The following is a 25,166-nucleotide window of genomic DNA, read 5'->3' as shown; positions in this document are numbered from 1 at the left end:
AAAAGTGCCCTGAGATAACTTCTGTTATGATTTGATTTATATAAATAAAAATTGAATTGAACTGAATTGAAAATTGTGTATGAGTGTGAGGTGAATACCATATTTCTTTGTTCCTTTTTCCACAATACACAATAAAAACACAGGATTTATGAATAGCTGGTGCAATAGACATTTTTCACAGCAGATATTTTGAATTGTCATAACAGGTAAAGCACAGGAACTGATAAAATGAACGTTGGCTCACTTCAATTCAAGTGAGGACTCGGCCATTATTAATATTTTTTGCCCATGTGCTTTTCCTGCTTTGACGAGTCAAATTGTACAATACTGTATTTGTTAAGGTGACTTTTTCAGCATCAGTTGGTAGACTGAGCCTGCGAGTGTAATACTAATTGTAAGATGCATATTCCGTTTTTCCATTTCATCATTGTAGTATCAGAGGAAGCGCTGTAAGATAAGAAATGTTGTGTCCCAGAATATTCTGGTGGTGATTACACTCCGCTGGCTTACTGTTGGAGTGAATCATAGACTTATAGTATAATGCTCTCTCACATTGTGGCGTGACACCCACAGAAATTGAAACAGAAAGAGAAAAAAAAGTTTGACTAGAGGAGCGGGTGCTTTGTTCTCATGACTCAGTGTCGCTGTGTAAATGGGAGTGCTAATGCTCATCTTGAGGCAAACTGCTGAACATGCTGCCCTCTGAACACAGACAGAATGATAGAGGGAAATAGGGCAATAGAGAGCACAGGAAACTCTCTCTCACACACACACACACACACACACACACATACACATCATTAAAATCCCCAGGTCAGAGTAACACTATAAATTAATCTTGACATTCGCTCAAATTTCAGCCTCCTTTAAAGGCTTTGCTAAGGGTGCTGGGGATGACAGCTTTACAGCATGTTATTGAACAGTGTCAGGGGCCAGTCCCTGGCACAAAATGCATACAGCTGCATACTGAGCTGCACTGGCGTGGCTAATACAGTTTGGAGAATCTTTAAAAGCATTTCCCATTTGAACACTGTTTGTACAGGATCAACACTTACAATCTGCAATATCAGATCAAGTCAAGTTTATTTGGATATAATGTCTCAATTGAGATTACAGGTTCACTTCAGCCTGAACCACCCAGAGAAAATTTGTGCTTAGAAATATTAGCTAAACTACAATTTCGTTCTATTTTAGCTTGGTTGAAAGCAGGTAATTGCCTGAAAAGAGTAAGAATGTGTAGTTGACTTTTCAAGAATAAATAAATGAGAAATACTTCTAGGGTACTAGAAGATAATCTAATCTCTGTTGCTTCAATAGTCGCATCCATATTTGATCCTCTCAGGTTGTTTGTGTGTGTGTGTGTGTAGTAGTCATATAGCACATATTGCGCTTCAGACCTAGACTGTCTAATTACTGTAGGCAATCTAATTACCCAATCACCATACACTCACACTATACAGCTGAGAACAGCCATATGGACTGAGGCAATCCATCTAAAAGATTGGACAGGTATGGCGATCAGTGTGAACCAAATAGCTTGGGGTGAAAAATGGCCACATCTTAAATGACACAGTGTTTGTAGCTGCTGTTAGCTTTGCAACGTTGAAGCAAAACCTTTCTATTTGGGAAGACCTTTTCATCTTAACTCTTATTACTATTTTCTTTATGTTGTATGTTCTATGTTATTAATACTGTAGCAGTTTGAGTTTCACTATGAATGAAAAGTGAGGAACAAATTAAATGTATTATTATGAGCTGTAGAAATTCAAAGTCAAAGGATTTGTCCATTACGAGTGAGGCCTGCTACAGGTAATCTGAGGAGAAGTTTACAAAGAGTGCTTCTAAGTGAGCTCTGCAGGCAGATGAAACCCCTCCCAAGTCTAGAGGTATTGAGCCTGTCTGCATGCTTCAGTACCGAAGGACTAGAGGAGGGAGGCTGTAAAGTGTTTCATTGCCCCTTGCAGCACTGCTTCTCCTCCCCGGCGGTGGCTTTAATGTGAAAGGCTAAGTAAGCATTTTCATCACTTCTTTGCTTCAGGCTTCCAGGATATTGAACGAAAAAAGGAAAACCACAAGAACTGAACATCTCTGTAATATGTTTAAGTGCTTTGCGATGAGGCAATAGAGTGACTGTGGGTGAAGATTGGGGTAGTATTGCATTTTTCCCCTGACTACATGAGGGCGTTGGGGATGCTTAGGGGCAATACGTGACAGAACTATAGTTGGGGCTTGCACTGCTTCCCCTCCACAAAATAGCCTCATTTACCTGGGGGGGACTGAGACTTTTTGTGGCAGGACACAGAGAACAGAAAAGAGGCTGTTTCTACTTTCTGACAAGCAAATATGTTGTATTTTTAGGGGAAGAGGCTTCCTGGGGGGCCCATGGGAGAGCAGCACTAACAGGTGCATTTGTAACCATCCTGTGTCCAGGAAGCGAAGCATGAATTTTGACTCAGCATTTCAACTGTGTGAGACTAGATAAAGACCCGAGTGGTACAGGGATGGAAATTACACTTCATGCTACTTTATCACGAATGTAGAAGTACTTTATATGTGGCCTAAAATATCAAAGGGAGCAGTGATTGCAGGTATTTCAGGGTTGCCATGGCCTGCACCCATCCACAAGGAAAGGATGTTATGTCATTTGCTAATGTATAAGACTATCTACTATGTCTATGTGCCATTGTTTTAAAGGAATAGTTTTTAGGAAATACACTTATTCACTTTAGATGAGATCGATGTCACTCTCATGTCTGTCCTTTAAATATGAAGCCAGAAATGGTGATTGGGTTAGCTTAGCTTAGCATAAAGATCAGAAACAGGGTGATACAGAGCCTGGCTCTGTCCAAAGATTCAAAAATCTGCCTACCAGCACCTCTAAGGCTCATTAATTAACACGTTCTATCTCATTTGTTTAATTCACACAATAAATAAAGTGTAAAAACGCCAACTTGCAGTTGGGGGTGTGTGCCAAGCTATTTTTTTGGCCGGGATGAGTGACTTGCCTCGTTGTTACCGTGAGGCTGCCAGACAACCTGTGGGGACTCCACACTTCAGTTTTTGTATGAATCAAATTAACAAGATACAACTGGAAGTGAGCTCAAGGTGCTGGAAGGCAGATTTTTTTTAACCTTTGGACAGAGCCCTGCTTCAAGTCTGTTTGCTAAGCTAAGCTAAGCAGCTGCTGGCAATAGCTTTGGACAGACATGAGATTGGTATCGATTGTCTCATCTAACTCTCGGCAAGAAAGTAAATAAGTATATTTCTCAAAATGTCAAACTAATCCTTTAAACAGACTAAGTTCTACAGTTGATGCTGGCATGTTTCATATTTAGGCCAAGGTGGGTGATGGACTTCATCTTATCCATAGCTCTGAGTGATATCCTACAATTCCAAAGTCCTAAAGGGAAAACTGACCTCAAAACCGGGATTTTGCCAAGACAGATACGGTTTTATATTCTAACTAGATTACCAAAAATTATATCATGTTCTCTGTTCTGCAGAGACCTGGACAATGTAACAGTATTACACGTATTCCCTACATATGCAATAACAGTGATCGCAATGTCAGCTTCTGTGTGATAAAAATATCCATTGTCCTTTAAGGCCTGACATGACTTAAATTCTTCAGAGTGCTCATCCACATGCTTGTGAGTGTGGCTGTGTTGGGCCCCCGGCACAGAGGAGAGCCGAGATTGAACTACAGCTGAGACACCACTGTGTCAAACTCTATTTGTTCAGGGACTGGTGATGATGCCCAGCTGAGGGGTTCACGTGTCGAAGCTACAAAACAGCTGAGACTCAGAGAAAAGGATCACAGAAAAGAGAAGGCAGACAGAAGCAAAGGAATAGTGCAGAGAAAGTGTGACTTGGTGACAATTGCAAAATTTAGGGACATATCACCCCAAGCAACATGTCATGAAAAAGCAGGTGGAAAAAAAGAGAGGCTGAGAGTTGGAAAACAGCCTCTTGTAGGGTAATTTTTACTGCATCAAACATCAACCTGCAGCACTCTGATCTGTCATACATTTCAGGAAGAGGCCATTAAGAGCTTGCTAAGGCACTTTTTAAGTGTCAGCTCCTCAGCTATACTGCCACAGTAACACTTCTCCAAGCTGGGAGGGAGTGCTACCGGGGGGTGAGAGAACTGAGCCATGCTGCAGAGATTATCAGCCCAGTGGAGGGATAAAAAATGCTCCACCATCTCTATGTGTTCCCTCACCCGCAGGGCTAACTATAAAAGTTGTCACCAAGAAAATAACAAAAAAGCTATACAACCATTTAGCTGCAAATGCTCTTGAAATCAAATAATGCATGTGTGTGTGGTTATCCTTGCTGTACATGCAACCGCCATGAATCTCCAACCCTGCTTGCCGGCAAGTGATTTTTTTTTTTTTATGCACATCGTTGACTCTGCAGCAACAAGGCCCAATAAAGAAAGTGATATCTCTTTGTCTGTGCTGGCGTGGTGCGACACAGAGGTTGTTAAAGAGCTATGAATCTTTTATGAGGTAGGAAACGCCACCATTGTCAATATCAGATGAAAAAGCCGGGACATTGGCACCTGCCTGGAGGGGGAACATCACTGGATTTTCTCGACATAGCAATTGTTGTTGCGCCGGATGCACCTATGTGTGAAGATCCTGCAAATTACTCAATTACACACCCTCAGTCGAGTCAATTAGATTCTTCGCTAACGTGCATTGGTGGCACTGGGACTGCTTTGCCCAAAGCACAACAATCTGGCATTACATTTTCAGAGGGTTGTCAAGGTTTGCTTAAAAACTCAGCAAACTAAGAGAAAGACAATCAACTTTCTCCTATAAAGGAGGGTAAAGTGAGCCTCAACAGCAGCAGATTGCAGCAGTAAACACTCTTCTAAATGGCTTATTAGCGGCACAGTGGGGAGACAGAACATTGGACATAATTATGGCAGATACCAAAGCTGCTTTATGTAGGAAGAGAATGATTCACAAGTGCAGCCAAAAGTAGGAAGAGTTTTAATGATTTTTAGCAACAGTAAAATGTTAGAAACACTGTCATTGTTTCTGTGGTAACATAGCTGCCGGTTGCACAGGTAAGAAAATTAATTTTTAGTTGCACTTTAGAAAGTAATGTTCACAGGAAGTGAGCTAATACTTCTTCCTTCCTGTTTCCTACATGCACCAAACTATTTAACTGTTCATTAGCAGGAATCTACACGACTCAATGAGTCTGTTCAAGAAAGATGAATACATTTTCAATGAAAGCTGTACATTGTTTGTCATGGGCCACTGACACTTCTTCTCAATCAGATTTGAATCTGTTTTGTCTTGCGGAAAGTTTTAAACGAGCCAAACTTTTCTGGATGGATGGATTTGGTAGCATTCCTGCAGCTAATTAGAACTGAAAAGGTGATTATTTGGTTTGTTTTAGGTAAAACGACACCAAACACTGGTACCTTGGAGGAGGATGTAATTGATGCAGTGCACCCCATCCTGCTGTGTAGCGACTCATCATCAAATGATCAAGAAAACAAAGATAAAACTGAGAGAGCCTGACAACATCTGGAAGATTCATGCATAGACACTAGAAATCATTTCCTATTTCTTCTGTTCTTGATTAAGTAGAATTACTATGAGAAATGCCATCCTGGCATCTTTGTTTCCACAGAGTATACACCATGTGCAAACCGGACGTCTATCTGTCAAGGTTTGGTCTATGAAAGAGGTAAAAGAGGAATGCTTTGTGGTACAGTAGAGGGATAAGTGTATAAGAAGGATATTATGCATCCTGTGAATGCAGGTCATGTATTTTGATATGTATAGAGACATCACTCAGGTACATCACTAAGTATTTAGAAACTACAACTAAAACAAATTCTGCTCTTAATGAGTAGTATTTTTTGGAGGGGGTGTAATAAATGTGAGAAAGTAAAGTACAAGTAAACATTTGCGCAGGGCACACATTTTCTACAATCAGTGAGTAATGCCGCATCTCCAAGAAGGGTGTCATGCACAGCCACAGCCTTTTGGAATATAGCAGATTTGGATATACAGTCTTGTATATGCGAGCCAACATTAACTGCCAAGAAGAGATGACAAAGCGAAGCAGAGACAGAGATGCAGAGATGGCCCTGCTAGCTATGGAGGAGGCGGCAGCTAACAACGGACTAACAGTGGCTGGTGTAAGTATGGTGCGTAAGTCTTTTCTGAGTTAGAATTAAACAAGATGGCAGGAGGGGAAAGGAAATGGAGAACAACACCGAAGCTGTGTGCCACATAGCAATATCACAGAATACATAAAGCTAACTGGCTAAGACAGTGTCTTCTACATAAATGGGGTTTCTAATTGTGCTCAACATATTTTTCAAACACTAATTTGGGCTGTGGCGTTACAGAGACTACTGATGGCATACCACAACAAGCTACTATCCTCTATTGCCAAGAAAATGAGCAGCCATGTTTGAAAGTAACAGAAGTGGTAGGCAACAATCTCATGTCTGTATGTGTGTATGCTGTCAGTGGTTCTTTCTGGATTAATTGCACTGCATTGTTGTTGGTCAGAGGCAGCCAAGCATTGATATCAGGATGTGGCCCAAGAACAAAAGAAGTTACAGAAAACCAAAAGGACTATGGCTCATCGACATCAGTGCTATTTATAAAGATGAGGGAGGGAAATTATTTGGTCTGTGAATAAAGTGAAAAGTACAAGGGGAGTCTCAGTCAGGGTATAATAGATGTTTCATTCCTGGTGTGAATAACAACTGACTTGTTATAAACAAAGACAAACAATTAGGGGATTGACTAGGTGGGTGTTGTTTATTTGAATGTAATGAATGTAATTACGAATGCAATGAGAAACATACGGTACATTTGAACAGGTATGTTAGCCCAATCAGTTGTCAGGAGGCCTAATAATTAATAATTACTTGTATTACAGTTTGTGTAAAGAGTTACACAATTACATATAGTTATTATACTTTTTACTTTTCGGTTTTTAATTAGCTTTGATGAGATGTAAAAGTTTGTTTAGCATAAGATTTTGGTGAAAGGACTAATCTACTTCTCATTATGGAGAGCAACTTAATACAGTAGATAAATGTATTGTTTTAATTTAGGTCCTAATTAGATATTTAAACTATAGTATAAGGGATAAATTATTATATCCAAGTCTTTCCCAAAGGTATCTTGAAAATAATCATCTGTGAAGCTTTGTGTAGTAGTGGTTTAATATACTGTGTATACATTAAAGAGTGGATGAATACCCTTTAAAAACCTTGAAACGATGGCTACATGAAAAACTTGTAGGGTGGCACCAAGCCGTCTTTTTTCTCTCCCAACATCGTTTTTGATACCTTAACTTTTTTAAGTAAGGTAACATGAGGCCAGGGAATACTGTGGCCTGCCATGATTAAATAAATTTAAGTGGTAGTGGAAACACTATTTATTGACATTGATTTAGAAACGGTATTTAATGTGGATGAGTCATGTTTGGCCAACACCTGATATACTTAATAAGGTCAATCTGGCAGATCGATGCATCCTTATTTAACTTTATTGAACTTCCAAATGTAAGTCCATAAATGTTATCATAAAAAGGACACCTTGTCATGATAATCCATGAAAAAGTGTCCTACGAGAATTCGAGTTAAAAGCCTTTTAACATCCTAAGTATTCAAAATTTGTTTCTGGATATGTCAAGTCAGTTTTTATTTATAGAGCCCAATATCACAAATTTGCCTCAGGAGGTTTTACAATCTGTACAGCATACAACATCCTGTATCTTACACTCTCAGTTATTGATGACTCCATAACAAAATAATAGACAGCTGTATCAATAACTAAAACAATAATTAATTGCAACCTGCACTTCTAACACAAAGTACATCTTCTGTAAGTATATTAAGGACCACAGCAGCATGTCAGTAATGAACACATATCAGACAGAAGTCCACATTAGGCAGTACTGTCATATCAAGGCTCGCAGGCCTTTGATACTATAGTTGAAAACATAAATGGCAGACGCGTTGGAGGTCTTACACTAAAAGAAAAGAACAACAGGGTCTTCTTTGGAAGGAAGCTTCCTACACTGCCTCATTAAATATTCATGCTCTGAAACACCAGATCAATCAGGCCCGCTTACTGCATGCCACTGACATTACTGAGGAAATTTCTTCATTTGGTGGCACGATCAATAGCTCATTACAGCAGCTTTACACTGGGTTGTCTCTGGGCAGTCCCGCTAGCTTAATTCCCTCTACATCACCGGCCTATCTTATCTGTCCATCTTCATCATGCGACGGAGAGAAACAGCCCCTGCTGAACAACACTTCCACACCAAACCTGGCACCAACTTACTTTTCTACAAGTTGAGGTTTGAAAGTACAAAATTGAGGATTGTGAATTTGTCTGAGGTTATGCTAATGGGATATATGAGGGAAATCAATACTGCAGCGGGGTTGTGAGTATATGTTCATATGCAGTGCAGAAAAATAGAGAATCTATTTGATCAATAGCATGCCTTATGCATGACAACTTTGCATCTTCAGTAGTTTAAATGCAACTTATCCAGGGAAAGAACCACAGTAAATCAGTTCGATTTCACACTTGTTAGATGCCCGAGACTTGTGTGTCAGGAATAAATAATTTATATAGAGATAAAGAAAGACAAGCTTTCATACACAGCATCAGTTTTCTGCATCTCACTAGTGAATGTCACAGCTGACAAAAACATACACCAAAAACACAAGACAAGGCAACATCCCTGTGAGAATTTGCCTCAAAAAATCAACATTTTCTTAGTTTCATGAAATTTGCTTCTTCACAAAGCAATTTCAGAGTGAATCTCTGCGCTCAAATCTGCACCATTATAGTCAAAATGCCTCTCGGTTGCTAATGAAACTGAGCTATTACTTTTTTAATTCAACCATGAAATGACAGCAGACCTCATCATAATAACATTAGAGCTACCCTCCTTAGTGTCAAGTAGAATGCGATGATGTGCTGAACTAAATTCCCATCAGTGGGAACAATTTCATGGTAATCTCCAATAATTATACACAGGGCAACTGACAGAGTAACAGGAGGAGCCAAGTATGAAGCATGTGAGGGACACTTGTGGGCAAAAAATCTGTGCAAACAAGTATCAACTTACATACAGGACACACTGATAAGACTGAGAAATTACATTTTTTGACGTGTCCATTTTCAGAGTAATGAAAGGTCAGCTGTTGTTTACAGTCTCTGCTTAAGTAATATGGCTTAACTAAAGATGATTCTATGCGGTTTTATACTGAGAATGCTGTATCTCTGACTGCACACAAGGGCACCTTTGGTTGCCTCTGGGATAGCGAGGACCTGTTAGATATAGCCTCCACCCTCCCAGGATCTGTCACATCACCATTTCAAGTTGCAGGTAACATCCTCCACAGTATACATGTCGATAACATGCCAAGCAGTGCTAGATCACAACGGATTTGAGAAGCAAAAAAAAAAAAGAGCAACAGCAACAAAGGAATGAAAAGGAAACAACCAGCAGGGTGTTCACAAAGACATGAGTGGGTGAGGAGGCAGTGAGCTCTGGCACTGATGTCAGGGGCAGACAGCACAGCCAAAATCAACACTTTACTGCTTTATGGTCTTATTTGTTTGTTTGTTTTTCCTGATGTGGCTAATTTTTTTCTGTCTGCTTGTCGGTGCTCGATGCACTACGTCTGTGTTGCCGCATTGACAGTCATTGCCTGGATGCAAAGTGAGACCGGTGCTTTCACATAAACAAGCCGAGTGCTGCCACTGTGCATTAGTCACAGCCCTAGTCTGGCCTTTTCAAAGTCGCTACTCCCACTCAAACTGCTAATAGATCACCAGAATTTGATATTAGCCTAGCAGGGATCCTTGCAACAGAGAAGCTGTGCGCGTGTGCTTGTGCACGCATGATCACACCGCACACTGTACCATGTTTTTTACTAATAAGTGGCCTTCTGTCAGTATGGCTATTCGAATTAAAACAAAAAAGCAGAGCGAGTCTACGACAAAAGTTTGCTACGATTCCCTCTTCTTCCTCTACTCTCCCATCTGCTCTAATGACACAAAACACAGTGGGCTACCAATTCATTTAGAAAACTACTCTTGCATAATGAGCAGCCTGAGCCATGTTACCATAAGTTAATATTTTATTCATATTATTCACTATACTGCTTATTATGAAGCCACTGCTGCTAGAGCTGGTGCATCTGAGGACATTTTCCAATTTCCAAATGGGATAAATAAAGTTCCTGTAGAATATGCAGCCTTATTAAACTCTGTGCAGCCCCTTGCCCCCTCTGACATAAAACAGCAGTTTTTTTTTTGGGGGGGGGGGGGGGGCTTTTCTCTGAGTCTCCTGGCTCACAATCAGCACTGTTCCTCTTCCTGTAACATCAAATTACCCATGGCTGAGGCATCCTCGCTCTTTCCCTCTCTTCCTATCCTTTCCTCCCACTGAGTTGGCTGTATAGGCAGCAGTCCGGCTGGGGTAATTTCTGCCATCACTCCAGGGAAATTACTTTGTGTTGTTAGGGAAAATGCAGTTTGTGAACTGCTTTATCAAGCTCCTTGACTCCGGTAACAGCCAACATTTGGATGCCGGCAGGAAATATAGCCTCTACATATCCTCACAGACTGTTTGCCCACAAAGTAGCACTGATGTAAAGGCAAGTTCTGAGCCATGCATGTGTGTTTGAGTATGCATGTGTGCAAGCTATTTGAGCATTTGTTTCTGCAGGAATGACTCAATCATGTACTGTAGAGAAATGCGGGTGCATGTACATGTATGCCTGGGCATGTACATCCTCTTATGTGTATCTGTTCTGTTCCTCTACGCTGAGTAGTTCAGCTGTGTCTTGCTTAAACTGATGAATAATTTCTGCACTGTGCTCTGCTGTGGCACGTCTGGTGCAGCCTGACTGCACCACACAGCTAAAGCTCCAAATTTGCATTCAACACACATACACACACACGCACACACACACACTTTTACACTCATGAACACCAAGCTCGCTCACTGCACCCTCATCCCAACACCATCCAGCCTTTCAGCTGCTTCCCTGTGTAGAGGGATGCAACAAGCTGCTAAACCCTTTTTAAAGCAACAGCAGTTTCCTATTAGTCAATGTCATCTCACTTCTTCTCTCAGGGTTACAACTGGGGAAAAAAAAAAAAAGTTCACCGTGAATGTGACCAAAACAGTCAAGCAAGCAAAAAGAATTAAATCCACAACTCTCATATAGGGTTGCCTCTACAAATCCTGATTGTGGATTTGGGGCATTTAAGGTTCTAGCCCAGAAAAGAGGAGCAATGGTGCTGAAATGTCAGCTCTTTTTTGGAGTGGCAGCCATGCTGATGTGGTGACCTCTATGTGCTGTGGTTAAAAGGTTGGAGGACTGTGGGATAAATGAGCAGGAGGTATCAGCCTTTAGTGAGTCACTGCTATTCCTGTGGATAAGAAAGCCTTTCAGTGCAACTTATTCAAGATTCCATCACTTATGTTGTTTATGCCTAAAGGGGACCGAGGGGACCTGACATTTTGACATTTGTGAAGTAAAATGTGGTTGATTATTAAGAGATATTCATTTGTAACATCTGCTTTAAAGCTTCTCACTTAAGACTAAAGAAAGCAAAGAAATTTCAACAAAAAAATAACTGGGTTACTATCATTTACAGAAAAAAAACAAGAGCATCTCTGCTCCGTTTGCCTCAAAGTACAGCAGGTTACGCATCTGTGAGCAGCTTAATAAAGGGAAACCACAAGCAGCAGTTCCAGTGATATGTGCAACCAAACACCTCCTGCTGTCTCGGGGGTCTATCTGGAAGACCTCCAGCTCTTCGCTCCTTCATCTCCCCTTAGACGAGTGTGTATTTTCAGACATGACATGCCTCTCTGTGCATTTTACCGTAAGTGAGCACATCATGTCATCATCTATATTTTGTCAACAGCGGAAAGTATCCGTCTCTCCTCAAGCACTGCCAGGTATTTCCAAGCTTCAACACTCACCTTCAACTAAGGAAATACATTTTTACTGTAGTTCAGCACCGAAGAAAAGAAGAGCAATTAGTCACCAGCCTATTTACTACTAAATTACATGTTTTTATGAGCATACAGTCTGTCTAAATTGGCTAAAACATCATAAGTATTTTGGCCTGGGTGCAACAATAATGTATTTATCACAAAATATTGTCCTCAGTTCATTTGCATAGACCTTTGCTGCTGCACAGGAACCCTGGAGCTACTGTCTGGCCAGGCAGCATAAACTGCCAGGCTACCACGTTAGAATATATTATACAGTAGGATACAGCATGCACATTGGTTCAAAACTCCCTTTTTCCTAAAGGAGATTTAAGTGATGCTAAAAGAACAAGCCTTTTGACTCTGCAAGTCCGTTCAAGACCTACATCACAGTGTTTTTCACACAGTCGACCTCTGTCAAATTGTAGACCATTTACGGCTACAATGGTGCAGCAAGGTTCATAGGTAAGTTTTACATGGCAAAGGAAATAGTGCTGTCAACTTCTTGATACGGAGACTGCAGAAAAGACAATAGCTCTCAGTGAGCGATGCGCAAAACAATAGGGCACTAACACCGCCTCTAAGATCTGCAACAAGCCATAGAGGGTTATCAAAGGTTATGGGATCAAAAAACATCTGTCAATATAGCCAACAATTGGCAATCGACAAATAATCCCACTCGCAAGGTACCATGAAAAAGAGAGCTACACATTTTTCCACAGCTGCCGGCGCAGCGCTTTAAGTACAAGCGGCAGGAAATGTACTTACAGTTCTGAGGAACTGGATTTCATCCTCTCCTTCTCCACCTTCAGCCATGGCTGCAAAGGAGCCTGTTCAGACTCGGGAAGCCTCCGCTGGCTCCTCTCTCCTATCGATATTAGCATATAGCTAATCCACGGCCATACAGCGGGGAGACTACCGCAGCATGTGTCACTCAAGCCGCTGTGCTCAAGCCGCGCTCACCGCCCGGAGGAGGAGTGCGTGTCAGCATCGGTGGGCTGGAGCAACTGGGGACGGTGTGGCGGGGAAACAGGGAGAAGCCAAGTCGTGTATCCAAGATACAGCAGCGGGGGCTTTATCTTCGACGTCACCGGCAGACCTTATTAATACAAGCGAGAAAGCGCGAAAATTCAAACATCATTGTGTTAATTTGAGTGAAATAACCGCTATCTAATGGGTACCTCGTTGTTTTTGGTTTTCTCGTCCTATTGTCAGAGAACGTAATGTGTGGAAGGAAATCAGAGAGCAAGGTATAATGGTAGCTGCGGTTTCCAGTGTTGGTCCAGATCAGCACCATGGTCAGCACCCCGCAGCTCAGCCATGCTTCTGCTTCAATACAATGTAATAATCAGTTTCCCAGGCTGTTGAAAATAAAACAGGTTTTTTGGGGTTTTTTGACAATCAGTGCTGGGCTTAACTTGGTCCTCTTTCTGGATAGAGAATGTATTACTACCACTGTTAAAAAAGCAGGCATGTAAAAGAAACAGCATTTTCCTAAAATATTTATTTTACCCTAAAATGTAATCTGTACACATGTTATAAAAAATGATATATCTTAATGTATGTATAAGGCTGGGCAATATATCAATATTATATCAATATCGTGATATGAGACTCAATATCGCCTTAGATTTTTGATATTGTAATATCGTGACATGGCATAAGTGGTCTTTTCCTGGTTTTAAAGGCTGCATTACAGTAAAGTGATGTAATTTTCTGAATTTACCAGACTGTTCTAGCTGTTCTATTATTTGCATTTACCCCTTGAGTCATTATATCCATATTACTGATGATTAATTATCAAAAACCTCATTGTGTAAATATTTTGTGAAAGCACCAGTAGTCATCCCTACAATATTGTCGCAATATTTGGTCAAAAACATTGTGATATTTGATTTTGTCCATATTGCCCATCCCTAATATATGCTATTATATTATGTGTGCAAATGTCAATAAAGATGGGATATAAAAAGCTGAGTAAACTTACTCTGTGTGTTCACTGTGAACAGAGCCCATAAAGAAGATGAAGAACACATTCTAGCCTGCAAAAGCGACATTTTTATTGTAAATGTATTTAATTATTTAAAACATTTTATTGGATGAATCATCACTAAATTATGTATTAAATGAGATTAAACTCGGTAAAAAATTAATGTATGCCATGCAAGGTCTTTTGTTCTGTGGGAAGAGTATGGTAACACTGATGAGTATGACCTTTGGTTATCCAAAGTTGGGCCACATTTGACCCACAGCCAGAGTGTAATGAAACCTACTGATATCCACAAAACAGTAAACATGTGGGGCCCCTTTTCAAGATGCGATGCTGCCCTCTAGCGTCAATGCTGTGATCTACAAACCTGTTCCACTCATATGTCTCCTTCTTCCCTCCCTTCCCCCCTTTCCTCCTCCCCACCTTTTTACTTTTTTCATGTTGTCTCTTTTTTAGCACTTGATACTTCCCTTCTCCTCTTCACTCCAGCCACAGTTGTTTTGAGTTCAATTATCTCCCACCTCTCCTTTACTTTCTTTACAGCCTGATCAACAGCTGCTCTGTTGAAACAAGCAGGTTAATGATATTGATATTTCTGTACCCCCTGTAAAATTCACCCATAACATTTCATCACCTCATAAAAGTGATTACACAAGCTAGTAAGGTAAAAGTAAGGCTTGTGAGAGCTGCATCATACCAACATGAACTGTTTTGGATTGCAGAACTACTTAAATAGTCAATTTAGGTGTATCTCTACTATTTGGATTTTATCATTAACAAGTGATGTCTACCGGGATAGCCAGATGTAGATTTAAGTGTTATAATTTCTTAAACTCTAAATTTCTAATTTCAAAGCCTAACTTTTGACCAAACTTGATTGCAATCCCAATAATACACGTATATGCATATATGTATGTATATATGTATAGATGTTCTCCTTTTATTATTATAGTGTATATCTATGTATGTATGTATGTATGTATGTATGTATGTATGTATGTATCTATCTATCTATCTCTATATATATATATATATATATATATATATATATATATATATGTGTGTGTGTGTGTGTGTTTTTATTGTGTATTTTAATTGTGTATTGTGTTTTTTTTCATTGTGTATTTTGGTTTTCAGTTTTGCACTTTTTAATCGCGTGACTTGGGTGGTCTCTTCATCTGCTATGATTTCTTTCTTTTTCGTATGTTGTATTATTGTAAAGCACTTTGTGACTAATGTCTATGAAAAGCGCTATACAAATAAACTTTACTTACTTACAATGTGTACTGTAAATAAGCAAACATTCAATTCTAATAGTTCACAAAGTAACTTCTTATAGACACTTCTTAGGTACTTTTTGAGATCCTGCACTCTAAAATATAAACATAACTGGACTGCAAACAACCTCTATGGTGGAAATAAAACAAGAGAAGCCTGTCATAAATTGGGACAGATAATATAACGACTGATGCACACGTTAGTCACTAGGTGTCTCTGTTTGGTGCAGAATAACGTCACCTCGGGCCACCAAATAACTGGTGCATTACCTCTCTATACATTTATCTTTCTGCGTGTGCATCTTAAGGTTAGCCTGGGAAATACTGGAAACTGCTACGACTGTTTAAGTAAATTAACTGCAGCCAAACTTCGCTCCCTCTTAGATCGATACACATTCTGAAACCCATCACATGGCCTACCTGCAAGCTGCAGCTGCACTGACTCAAAATGTGGGAGTTGGATAAATGATAAGAAACCAATCACAGAGCAGGAAGCCAGCGCTGAGTTTTATCATTGGACCAAACTCCCGTCATTCTAGTCGGAGAAGCCCAGTGAGGCAGCGGTGAGCACTGGCTGGCTGCAGTAGAGATGTGAAGAAATATTTTCCGTGCAAGTTAACCGGGTAAGTAACTCTTTATCTCTTACAAACTGCGCTGCTTTTACGTGCTGCAGGTGCAGTTGACTGCAGCGCACTTTCAGCTTCTAATTGCATATAGCGCTTCAAACTGAAGCTCATTTGTGGCGATACGGGCTTTTAATGTATCAAGATATAATTTAGAATAAATTTAGTTGGAATATATCTTAATTTCAGTTTTAAGTTTGCGTGCAGCAGCCCGAACGCCGGAAGGGCAGTCTAATTATGCTGCCATTTCAGCACAGAGCAATGCACTCTGGTTGCAAGGTGACAGTAGCCCACGGGATTATATTATGATGTAAACAGTTGGGAGATATTGCGAAATGCTGAAGTAAGCATTTGAAGCACAAGTGAGGAAAACGTGCATTGTTTTGCTTGTAAACATCTCTAATGGCAGCCTAACATGGGGCACTGCATGTGTCGTCACCTTGTGTGATTTTATGCGGCAGCTTGTGAAATGTTGATGAAATGCGATTTGGAAATGTTACGTCTCCTCATACAGTAAGAGTAAGATGGAGATCAAAAAGGTTAGAAAGACATGTTCTAAAATACTAAAATAGAATCTAGTAGTTTAATCGCTGCAGTGTTGGATTTCATTCAGTTAATTAACAAACGGGTTTTACAATGAGATATGGTACCACTCTTTTGAAAGGAGCAGTTTTTTTATGCTGTCAAACTAGCTCTGCATTGGCTTTCAAATAATTTGTAGTGCCACAGATGTCACAAAGTATCTTTTGTATCTTGAAAATTTAAATATTGTGTTTTATTTTAAGCTGAAAGCTCAACATAGATTATAAAACTGTCCGGCATTTGGACTTCAAAATGGCACTAGCAGGGCTAACATGTTTTTCTAGACGTATGTTGTGTCTGCACAGTCAGATTTATAGCTGTGTGCTACTTTCTCTTTGACAGCATCTGGACAGGCCAGGTGATGAAGAGCCAGAGATCGACCTCTGCAGTCCGAGCCCGGTCACTCCGTCTGGGAACTGACCACTTACTCAGAGTGCTTGGGTGATTAACATGGCACCCATCATGGAGGGCACACACACAGTTTTGCTTCTGTATGCACCCATCCGTGAGCTAAGTAACATCAGCCTGTATTTCCCCAAGAGGCGGGCCCCGAGCTTCAAGTACAAGAGCCGCGCCCCTCACTCAGAACAGGCCTGTAATGACCATGACTGGGGAAAGGAGGATCTCTCAGTGTCCGAACAAAGAGGCCAGTCTTCTGACTCCTCAGGCGAACTCTTCAGCTCCCAGCAGGCAACAAAGAAAGCTGTTGCAGAGCTCTGCTGGCTGGCGGCAGAGCACCACCAGTTGCTGGCGGATCTCTTCTCGTTGTGCAGGGATTGTACCAGCAAAGTCAAGATGGGTAACCAGGATGGGAAAATCCAGGATTATGTAGAGGGTCAGGATGTTCAGCCTGGAGGTCAGGTTCTCAGCAGCAGCAACTACTCCCTCACAGTGTCCCCAGAGCATAAGAGAGTTACATCTAAGAGCAGAAAGCTGAAGAAGTTGGGAGGCAAGAAGCTTGAGAGTGCTGAGGATTTCCTACATAGTCAGATGAAGAAGAAAGTTATGAGTAGAACTTCATCTTGTGAGCTTCCTGCCCAGAATAGCGTGTCCATATCTTCAATCTCAGTAGTGGAGCAGATCCCGAGTACCTCAGCCTCTGTCCATGTCTCTGACAGCCCAGTGACGGGCTCTTACGTTAGTGCAGTCAGTAACCCCATACTGCCCATGGAGGAACCCTTCCAGATTGCCCCTGAGGGCTGGGACTTCATGGAGGACAACCGGACATTTGACTCTGACATGGATTTTTGTAACGACTTCTCAGAGTATGACAGTGAGCTGGGCTTTGAGTCATCTTTTTGCAGCCTGATGGAAGGTCTGAGCCGAAGGGAAAGTGGGAGCAACCTTCGACCACTTAAGAGATTTGATTCCTTGGTTGAGACTTCAGCAGAGAATAAGTCAACAGTCAAGTCCGCCCAGCAGCTGTATGGCGAAATCAACCAGAGGAATACAGGGATCCGGGTGGTGGCTAAAGTTCAGGATGTGGAAGGGAGAGTGCAACATGTCAGCCATACAAGCCAAGACAGGGAAGGGCCCGCCAAGTCATACCCGGGGACGAGAGGACCAAACAGAGACCACCTGCTGGGAGTCAGTAGAGAAAAGACAGGTAACAAGCTCTCTGAAGGGCTACGGTTACCCCTATCCCATACCACTGAACCTTTCCCCTCAGCCAAACCTCACACAAAGAGCCCCACTTCACCTTCTCTCGCTGGGGTGTTCAACACATCCTTCCCTGCCTCAAACAGCCTCCAGAGCATGTCCCCAGTCCTGTCCCCTCTGTCCTCCAAGCAAGTAAGCCCACACCTCAACCACCGCATTGTATTGCTGTCAGACAAGGATGTGGACCACGACAGAGACAGCTCCAGTAACACAGACGAGCACAAACTCTTCACTGAGGTCAACGACAAGAACGGCAACAAGCGGGCTGTCACGCGTCTGGATCTGAACCTCAGCAGGCGGCCGAGCAACTCCAAGTGGAATTCGTCCAGCAACTCCACAACAACAGGTAAGTTATTAGAAATCACACTGGTCCTACTTTGAACACAGGGATTCGTGTTAAAACTCCCTGCCTTGATGTTATTGTTGACACTGGTGATTTTATCATCTTAGTAACATTACTCTTTGTCAGAATGTACCCTTCATCTGACATTGCTGATGCTGGATTTCAAAGAGCAGAACAAGAGAAGATGCCTTGAAAGCGAGAGTGTGTGTGTCATACCCAATGTCTGAGGTTGTTGCTGAAATACTCCAGCAATTACTCTGCAGCATTGTAACTGGCAAACATTTTCCACACAGGGAGTTTTACTTTGTCACTCTAGCTGTTAACTTTATTTTCCCACAAAATAAACTACTTCAACCAGAAGATAGACATTACTTTCCGAACTGCCTCTGTTAGTCCAGTTAGTTTTTGTCTGCTGTGTTCCGGTCTCGGCTTTGACATGTGACCACAAATTAAAAACTACCCAACAGAGTCATACAAAGGCCAAGCAGGGCCTGAGAATAGTTTGGCTGATGATCCATTTTAACTCCTTCTGTGCCACAGTGAAGCCAAAGATTAGTGGGAGTGTCCCAGATCAAAGGCTCAAAGTTGACATCAAGTTCGACCTGACTAGAGTTCTCGTGAGCATGGTGTTAACTGAAGCATTGCCAATTTGGACTCTGAAGGATGTGCTGTCCCTCCCCCTAAACACACATCCTACCCAGTTCACAAGAAACTGACAAAGGATCAGGAACCCAGCGGGCACAAGGGTTACAGAAAAAAGGATTAGAATTTCCTTATTTGCAGAGCGTCCAATTCAACAGGCCTATTTTCATAAGCTGGCCTGTTGTATTTCTTGCTTACAATGACAAAACAAATGGATTTAAACACTCAAAACATACACGATATTTGCAAAGCTATAATGATGTCACAAGCTTAGTTCAGGGTTTGTCAGTGTGTGGTCATCACCGGCCTTTGGTCGCCTTAACGCTTAAGCTTCATCTCATACCAGTTTGTATTTTAGCATCCTCTATGTGGTCATGCCATTCGGTGACCTCATGCCTCTTGATCAATAAGGAGGTGTCTGTGTTGGATTAAAGTTTATACATGTTTACTGAAGTCACTCCAAACTGTATAATCCAAGCTGTTGCAGTCTGATACTTCGAAGAGGCCTTAACATTATTGCATTAAGTACCTCGGTAACATGGTTAATCATCCCTTTTAGACAGTGTAACACAATCTTTGCTTGAATCTACAGCAGCAAACAGATGGCCTTCCATGAATTATGTGATTTACTAATAGACTGTGGATAATGGTTGGACTTTTTATATCCTTGGAGAAAGTTATTTTAAGAATGTTACTGCTTCCTGATTATTTGGGTTGTTATATTATAGACCAGTCCTAGCTAAACCAATACAACCAACAGTGCTCAGTTCATCAATGGCCGGAGGAGGATTGAACTGAGCTGTGTGGAACTAAGCTATCTGGTGGCTAGGGTATAAATAACCCAGCTTTACTCGTGGTGATGATTTGGATCAATTCCCACTGAAATGACACTGTCCTTGTGTCCTCACATACCTAGGCATGCATAGAGTTACCACACACTCAGATGACACACATTAACATCTACATGTACACGCATAATCCACATTGTCTGGCATTAAACGCCACCTTTTTGGGGGTTTTTTTTGTCTCTTCGCTATACTTTCAAATGCCAAAATTGACATTTGCCTTCAAATGTATCATGAGCTTTCTGTTTTTCTTCTTGAGAGGGAGATTGGGTAAATTTCATTATCCCTCATCAGATATGACTATGTGCTGTTACAACTCATAAATCATCAGTAAATAAGTCTCAATGAGCAATATTCATGAATGTAATTGCCTACATCATGCTACACACATGCTGTGCAGCCATCTCAGTGAAAGCTTGAATCTTCAGTCTGAAGCAAAATCTCAGTCGATTTTGCTGCATCTTAGCTGTTTACTAGATCGATTTTGTGTTGCTTGATAAGTGAATACACTTCAAATGCTAACACAGATAAATGAACATCAGACGGTCCAGCCAAAAGGCCTAAGTGGGTCAGTGTGAAGCTGGCCCTTCACGGTTTGTCAATGTCGAACTAATTATGATTCAGCCTCTCTAATCTCTACTCTGGTATCGAGGCTTGGTGCTTATTAATGAGTGTGATTATGCAGACAGGAGTGGTAATTTCGTAACAAATTCTGTTTTTTACTTCATATGTTAATGCCTCTGCACTGCAGTCTGTGTAACAGAATATTTTATGCATCCACTTTGGTGTGTATATTATGTGTTTACACAATATCTATGTATGCCTGTTAGTTTTTCTTTATGTTTCTCATGTACTTATTAGGTTTTTGATAAGGACAGTTAACTCAAACAACCTGACATATTATCACCTTTTAAGTGGAAATAGCAAACAGTTCCCTATTTACACATCTAGCAGATACGGAGCAACATTAGCATTCATTGAAAGTCCAATATTCACTCTCTTTTTAGCTCCGCTTTTGGTCTCTGCTTACTCATGAGGAAAATACTTGGCTGTTTAGCTGCCAAATGCATCACTTTGTTCATCAGATAGCCGCTAACTTGTCTTTCTGCTGCTTGATGCTGGCAGGTAGCTTACAGTTTACTGTGGCAGCAAATGATGAAAGTTGTGGGCCCAGAAAAACAAAAGGATGAGCTGAAAGACGATAAAGCTGAGAGGAACTGCAGAGTCAGGAATCACGAATATCCGTGGACTCTCACCACAAGCAAACTCTATCACATTACACGTAATAACTTGACATCCATTGCATTGCTACTATAAAATTATTGATTATAATGGCTTTTAAAACAATCTCTCTCTCTCTCTCTCTCTCTTTCTCTCTCTCTCTCTGTCTCCCCCTCTCTCTTTCTCTCTCTCTTTAATGCCTTACTTGTTTTATTGTCTGACATATGGCAGGCAATACCATAATCAGATTACCCAATACGTTCCAGCAAGGTCATATGAAACTGATCAGTGCAGAGCAAGAGTACTTCACCCTGCTCTCTCTGCTAGCTGTCATTCAACAGAAAGTGTGCTGCCATGCAACATTGTTCCTCCCAGTGAGAACAAGGGCCGACTCTATCCAGATAATGAAGTGGATTCTGCCAAAACAGGCTAAGAGAGCTTCCTCTCTCTCAGACTGTCTCACACTATTGCTCTGAACTGCATACTACATGCAGAGAAACAGGTCACAAAGGTCTGTCTCTTATAAAGAATAACCTGTTTTCTTTAATAAATGACTCTGCTACACCGGCGCCAGGCAAATGTTGGCTATGTTCAATCTCATGCTGTTAGGAGTTTTCAGTATGAGCAGCTTTATATGGCTTCTCCACTATTTAAATGTACACACACCGGTGAACTGAAGCAAAGTTACCCAAATTTCCAAATTCCCCCAGTCAGTGGCTTGCCAGACCCAATGAAAGCTTTCTTCCGTCTTGCTCAACTCTGAATATCTCATCAGCCTCCAGAACTGCATTTCAAATGAGTAATGATAATTCTGTGAGCATCATGTCATGCTACATTTCTGCTTTGGTCCTCAGGGTACCGCAGCATTTTCTCTGAGTTTTCACTTGTAGCTAGCCTTGCATTGATCTTAGTACTGACAGCCAAACCAGTCAGTCAATCAGCCAGCTTGACAGCCATGCACAGCCAATAAGCCTGCATGGAAAAACAGCCATGACAGGCGCAAAAGAAGCTGGGTGATTTATTTAAGTCCTGCATTTTTCATGATTTATACAAAAGTCTATGATCCTCCTTCCTGGCTAAAAGTGATGGAGGGGGGTTGGAGGCTGCCAGATGCTCTCACTGTGCCACATGGCCCGGTTATTTTACTTTGAATGATGAGGTTATAGATTTTAGTAGATAAAATAGGGCACACCGGGAAAAGCTGTTTCAATGTCTTTAATAAGAATGAGAGACTGCACTGTGGGAGGAGGTAGAGTAGTGCTTGGTAATTATTTATAGATATGGATATAAATATTTCTGGCCTGCAGTAGTCCCTTGATAATAAAGAAATGATCAAGTTCGCTAATTGCTGCTTGTTAACTGAGCAAGACAGTCAGCGCCTGTAAGGGTTAGAAGAAGAACTTTGCTTTTAACGGTTTTATGTCTGCTTTAGAGTGTTCAATACGGCCTCAGCAAAGCTTTCCCTGACCACTGGATGAGTGATGACCAGCCATAGTGGCAGGTGGATTAATCCATCACCATTGACAACACCCACCTGTCAGGATCTGACATTAGATGGTCCCTGCGCCGCACCAAACACAGATACTTTTTTTGTTAAAATGATAATGCTTTCAGTACCACAGGAACACCCACAATACCTGTCAGCTGCTCACTCACACACTGTGATTTTCACTGTTAAATTACTGCACTGTCAGTCAACACTTGCAGGTTTGCATTGAGGAAACACCTGCACAGTATGTGTTTTACATGTCTGAAATACAGAAGTCTCGATTAAAGTACACTGACTTTGTTAAAGGGCAGTGTATCATATGTGTATAGACAATATCTGTTGGACTGATGTTGTCCTGGGTTGGTATGATCCAGTTATCAGTGCTTTACTGTCAAAATAAACTGCATGTCACCTGAAAGACAAACACAATCCCATCTGCACCCTGTGTTCCCTCTGTTATGGACACTGTAATTCTGTCTCAGCTTTTAGGTCAGCAGGGAGGGAGATTAAACGGCAATAAGCGCACAATTTTCCACTGGGTCAGTGTAATGAAGTTCACTGTGTGCATGTGTGTGTTTGAGAGTAATAAATCTACTGCTAAATCAATAGATTCAGTTTGTTCATTACCTAATGCATCTTTAGAGTCGCTTGTCCATATCTGTTTACAGTTATTACATTGCAGTATTGTGCGTTTCTTCACCATGTCTTATTTCTAGCATACAGCAGTGACATCAGAGCTCCACTGCAGTGTGTTTGACTTTACCGGGATGCAGATGTGCTCTTTCCTCTCCCTGTCCAGATGGTGGCACTGTGGGCCACTTAATACATATTTAATTAACTAACTGACTGGCTGTATGCAGGTACACACACGCAAGTTGTTAAACCATAAATAGTAATGTTTTTTGAAGGATGAAGGACCACAGCAAACACATCTCAATAGGTGCTCTTTGTTTATTGTTTATTTAATATATTTGATAGTTTGTGGAATGACAGTATTACGCAGTCTTTCCACCTGCTTTCAAATGAGCCAGCCATTGTGAGGCACTGATCGGTACTTTCCTTGGCCTGGAGTGAGCTTAACGCTGCATTTGGAACTGGCCCAGCCTACAGTCAGCAGTTCCCACTGTGGGACCATGCAGCGCAGCATTATCATAATGAAAAGTTATTAATCTAATCCTACTTTTTTTCTGCTATCCAAGTCCCAGATAACTGGAGGGACTGCAGGCATTGCTGCTGTCTTATAATGACTGATTGTGCTGAATACTGAAGCTGAATTTCAATGCTTCCATTTTTCAGTGAAACCCCCCAGTTAGTTATGCATGTGTGGGCTCTCATAACTGAATTTAAAGCGTTTAGCTGATACTCAGACTCTCGGGATCTATTCAAATGGACTTCCTTTAGAAGTGACTGCCAGGCAACAATACAGTAATACTGTGTGCCTTGTTCAAGGATATTCATTACAAAGTGAATTTATGGGGTATTTTAGGGGTTTATTGAACAGGATGTGATTTGCATTTCTCAGTCTCCACCTCATAATACTGAAAAAAACAGGCCAAGGTGTTGTCTTACACCAGGAGGAAACTGAGGTCACCAAGCCTCAAGATCTTTACCCTTCCCCCTCTCACTCCCAGTGTATTCTTCCCTCTCTCTCCACCTCCTTTCTCTCCTCCTTATTCTATCACCTCACTTTCCCTGCCCTATATCTCGTAACTTGTACTTTTCCTGCCTTTTTCTTGCATGGCTGACTCTCTTGAGTAAGTGAATGCATGCATCAAGGCATGCTATAGAGGAAATGGGTTTCTGTACGCATGAGAAATAGCTCATGTGTTGGCACTCTGAGGACTGGCCTGGCTCCTGAAGTTAATACCATGTGACTTGTTCAGGTCATAACACATACGGAAGGTTCTGCAAGTTCAGGCTATGTCTGCAATGTGTCACTGAGCTGTAAAAATAAAAGGCCAGGCACTCTGAAATGCACAGAATGGATCCCCAGTGTACTGCAGCAAATAAATTTGAATTTTGAATATCCCGTATGAGCTTTGTTTTCTAAATTGCAGTGTATGTGACTGCCTGGTCAGGAGAGGGCAGTCTCTCCCAATCTTAATTAAGGTGAAGTCTTATATTTCCACCTTTTCTAGGCCTGTGGATGACTGAGCATACAGTAAAACAACTCACCCACACCTATCTGCAGATGACTCTTGTAGTACAGTGGTAGTACTGAGCAATGCCATTCTGTAGTTCTGTTACAGTGAATATGTCATGAATGCAAATCAATATTAGATAGTGTTATTTGTTTTTGAGATCAGTACCATGCAGCTGCATGTCCTTATTGGATCAGCGGGGCTTGCTGCTGATGTTGATGATGGGAACGAGGCTGGCTAAGTGCAGATAAAAATAGCTGTGTGTGCCCTCAAGCCTGCAGCAAAACAGGACTCTCTCCTGCTGCCTGTTTGATGCTAAAAGACTCTGAT

At 41.3% G+C, this 25,166-nt stretch overlaps 2 protein-coding genes across 7 annotated transcripts in view; one reads left to right on the top strand and one right to left on the bottom strand.

Annotated features, from left to right (window-relative positions):
- LOC122998356 (ryanodine receptor 3-like) overlaps positions 1-13,099 on the bottom strand; it is a 112,733-nt gene extending 99,634 nt beyond the window's left edge. For 3 of the 4 annotated variants that reach the window (XM_044375207.1, XM_044375208.1, XM_044375209.1), the window contains exon 1: positions 12,793-13,099. In XM_044375207.1, the coding sequence (XP_044231142.1) occupies positions 12,793-12,840 (48 nt within the window). In that variant the 5' untranslated portion in view covers positions 12,841-13,099. The remainder of the gene's footprint in view (positions 1-12,792) is intronic. The other variant, XM_044375205.1, reaches the window with a different exon arrangement.
- A 2,698-nt stretch (positions 13,100-15,797) lies between these two features.
- LOC122998347 (formin-like) overlaps positions 15,798-25,166 on the top strand; it is a 51,310-nt gene continuing 41,941 nt past the window's right edge. Inside the window, exons 1-2 of one of the 3 annotated variants that reach the window (XM_044375184.1) lie at positions 15,798-15,914; positions 16,839-18,501. In XM_044375184.1, coding sequence (XP_044231119.1) covers positions 16,947-18,501 — 1,555 coding nt within the window. In that variant the 5' untranslated portion in view covers positions 15,798-15,914; positions 16,839-16,946. Of the gene's footprint in view, positions 15,915-15,955; positions 16,454-16,838; positions 18,502-25,166 lie in introns of those variants that run through there. The other 2 variants (XM_044375186.1, XM_044375185.1) reach the window with 2 other exon arrangements.

This window comes from Thunnus albacares, chromosome 15, assembly GCF_914725855.1.
Source record: "Thunnus albacares chromosome 15, fThuAlb1.1, whole genome shotgun sequence".
NCBI lineage: Eukaryota > Metazoa > Chordata > Actinopteri > Scombriformes > Scombridae > Thunnus > Thunnus albacares.
This window is presented reverse-complemented; position numbering and strand designations above follow the sequence as displayed.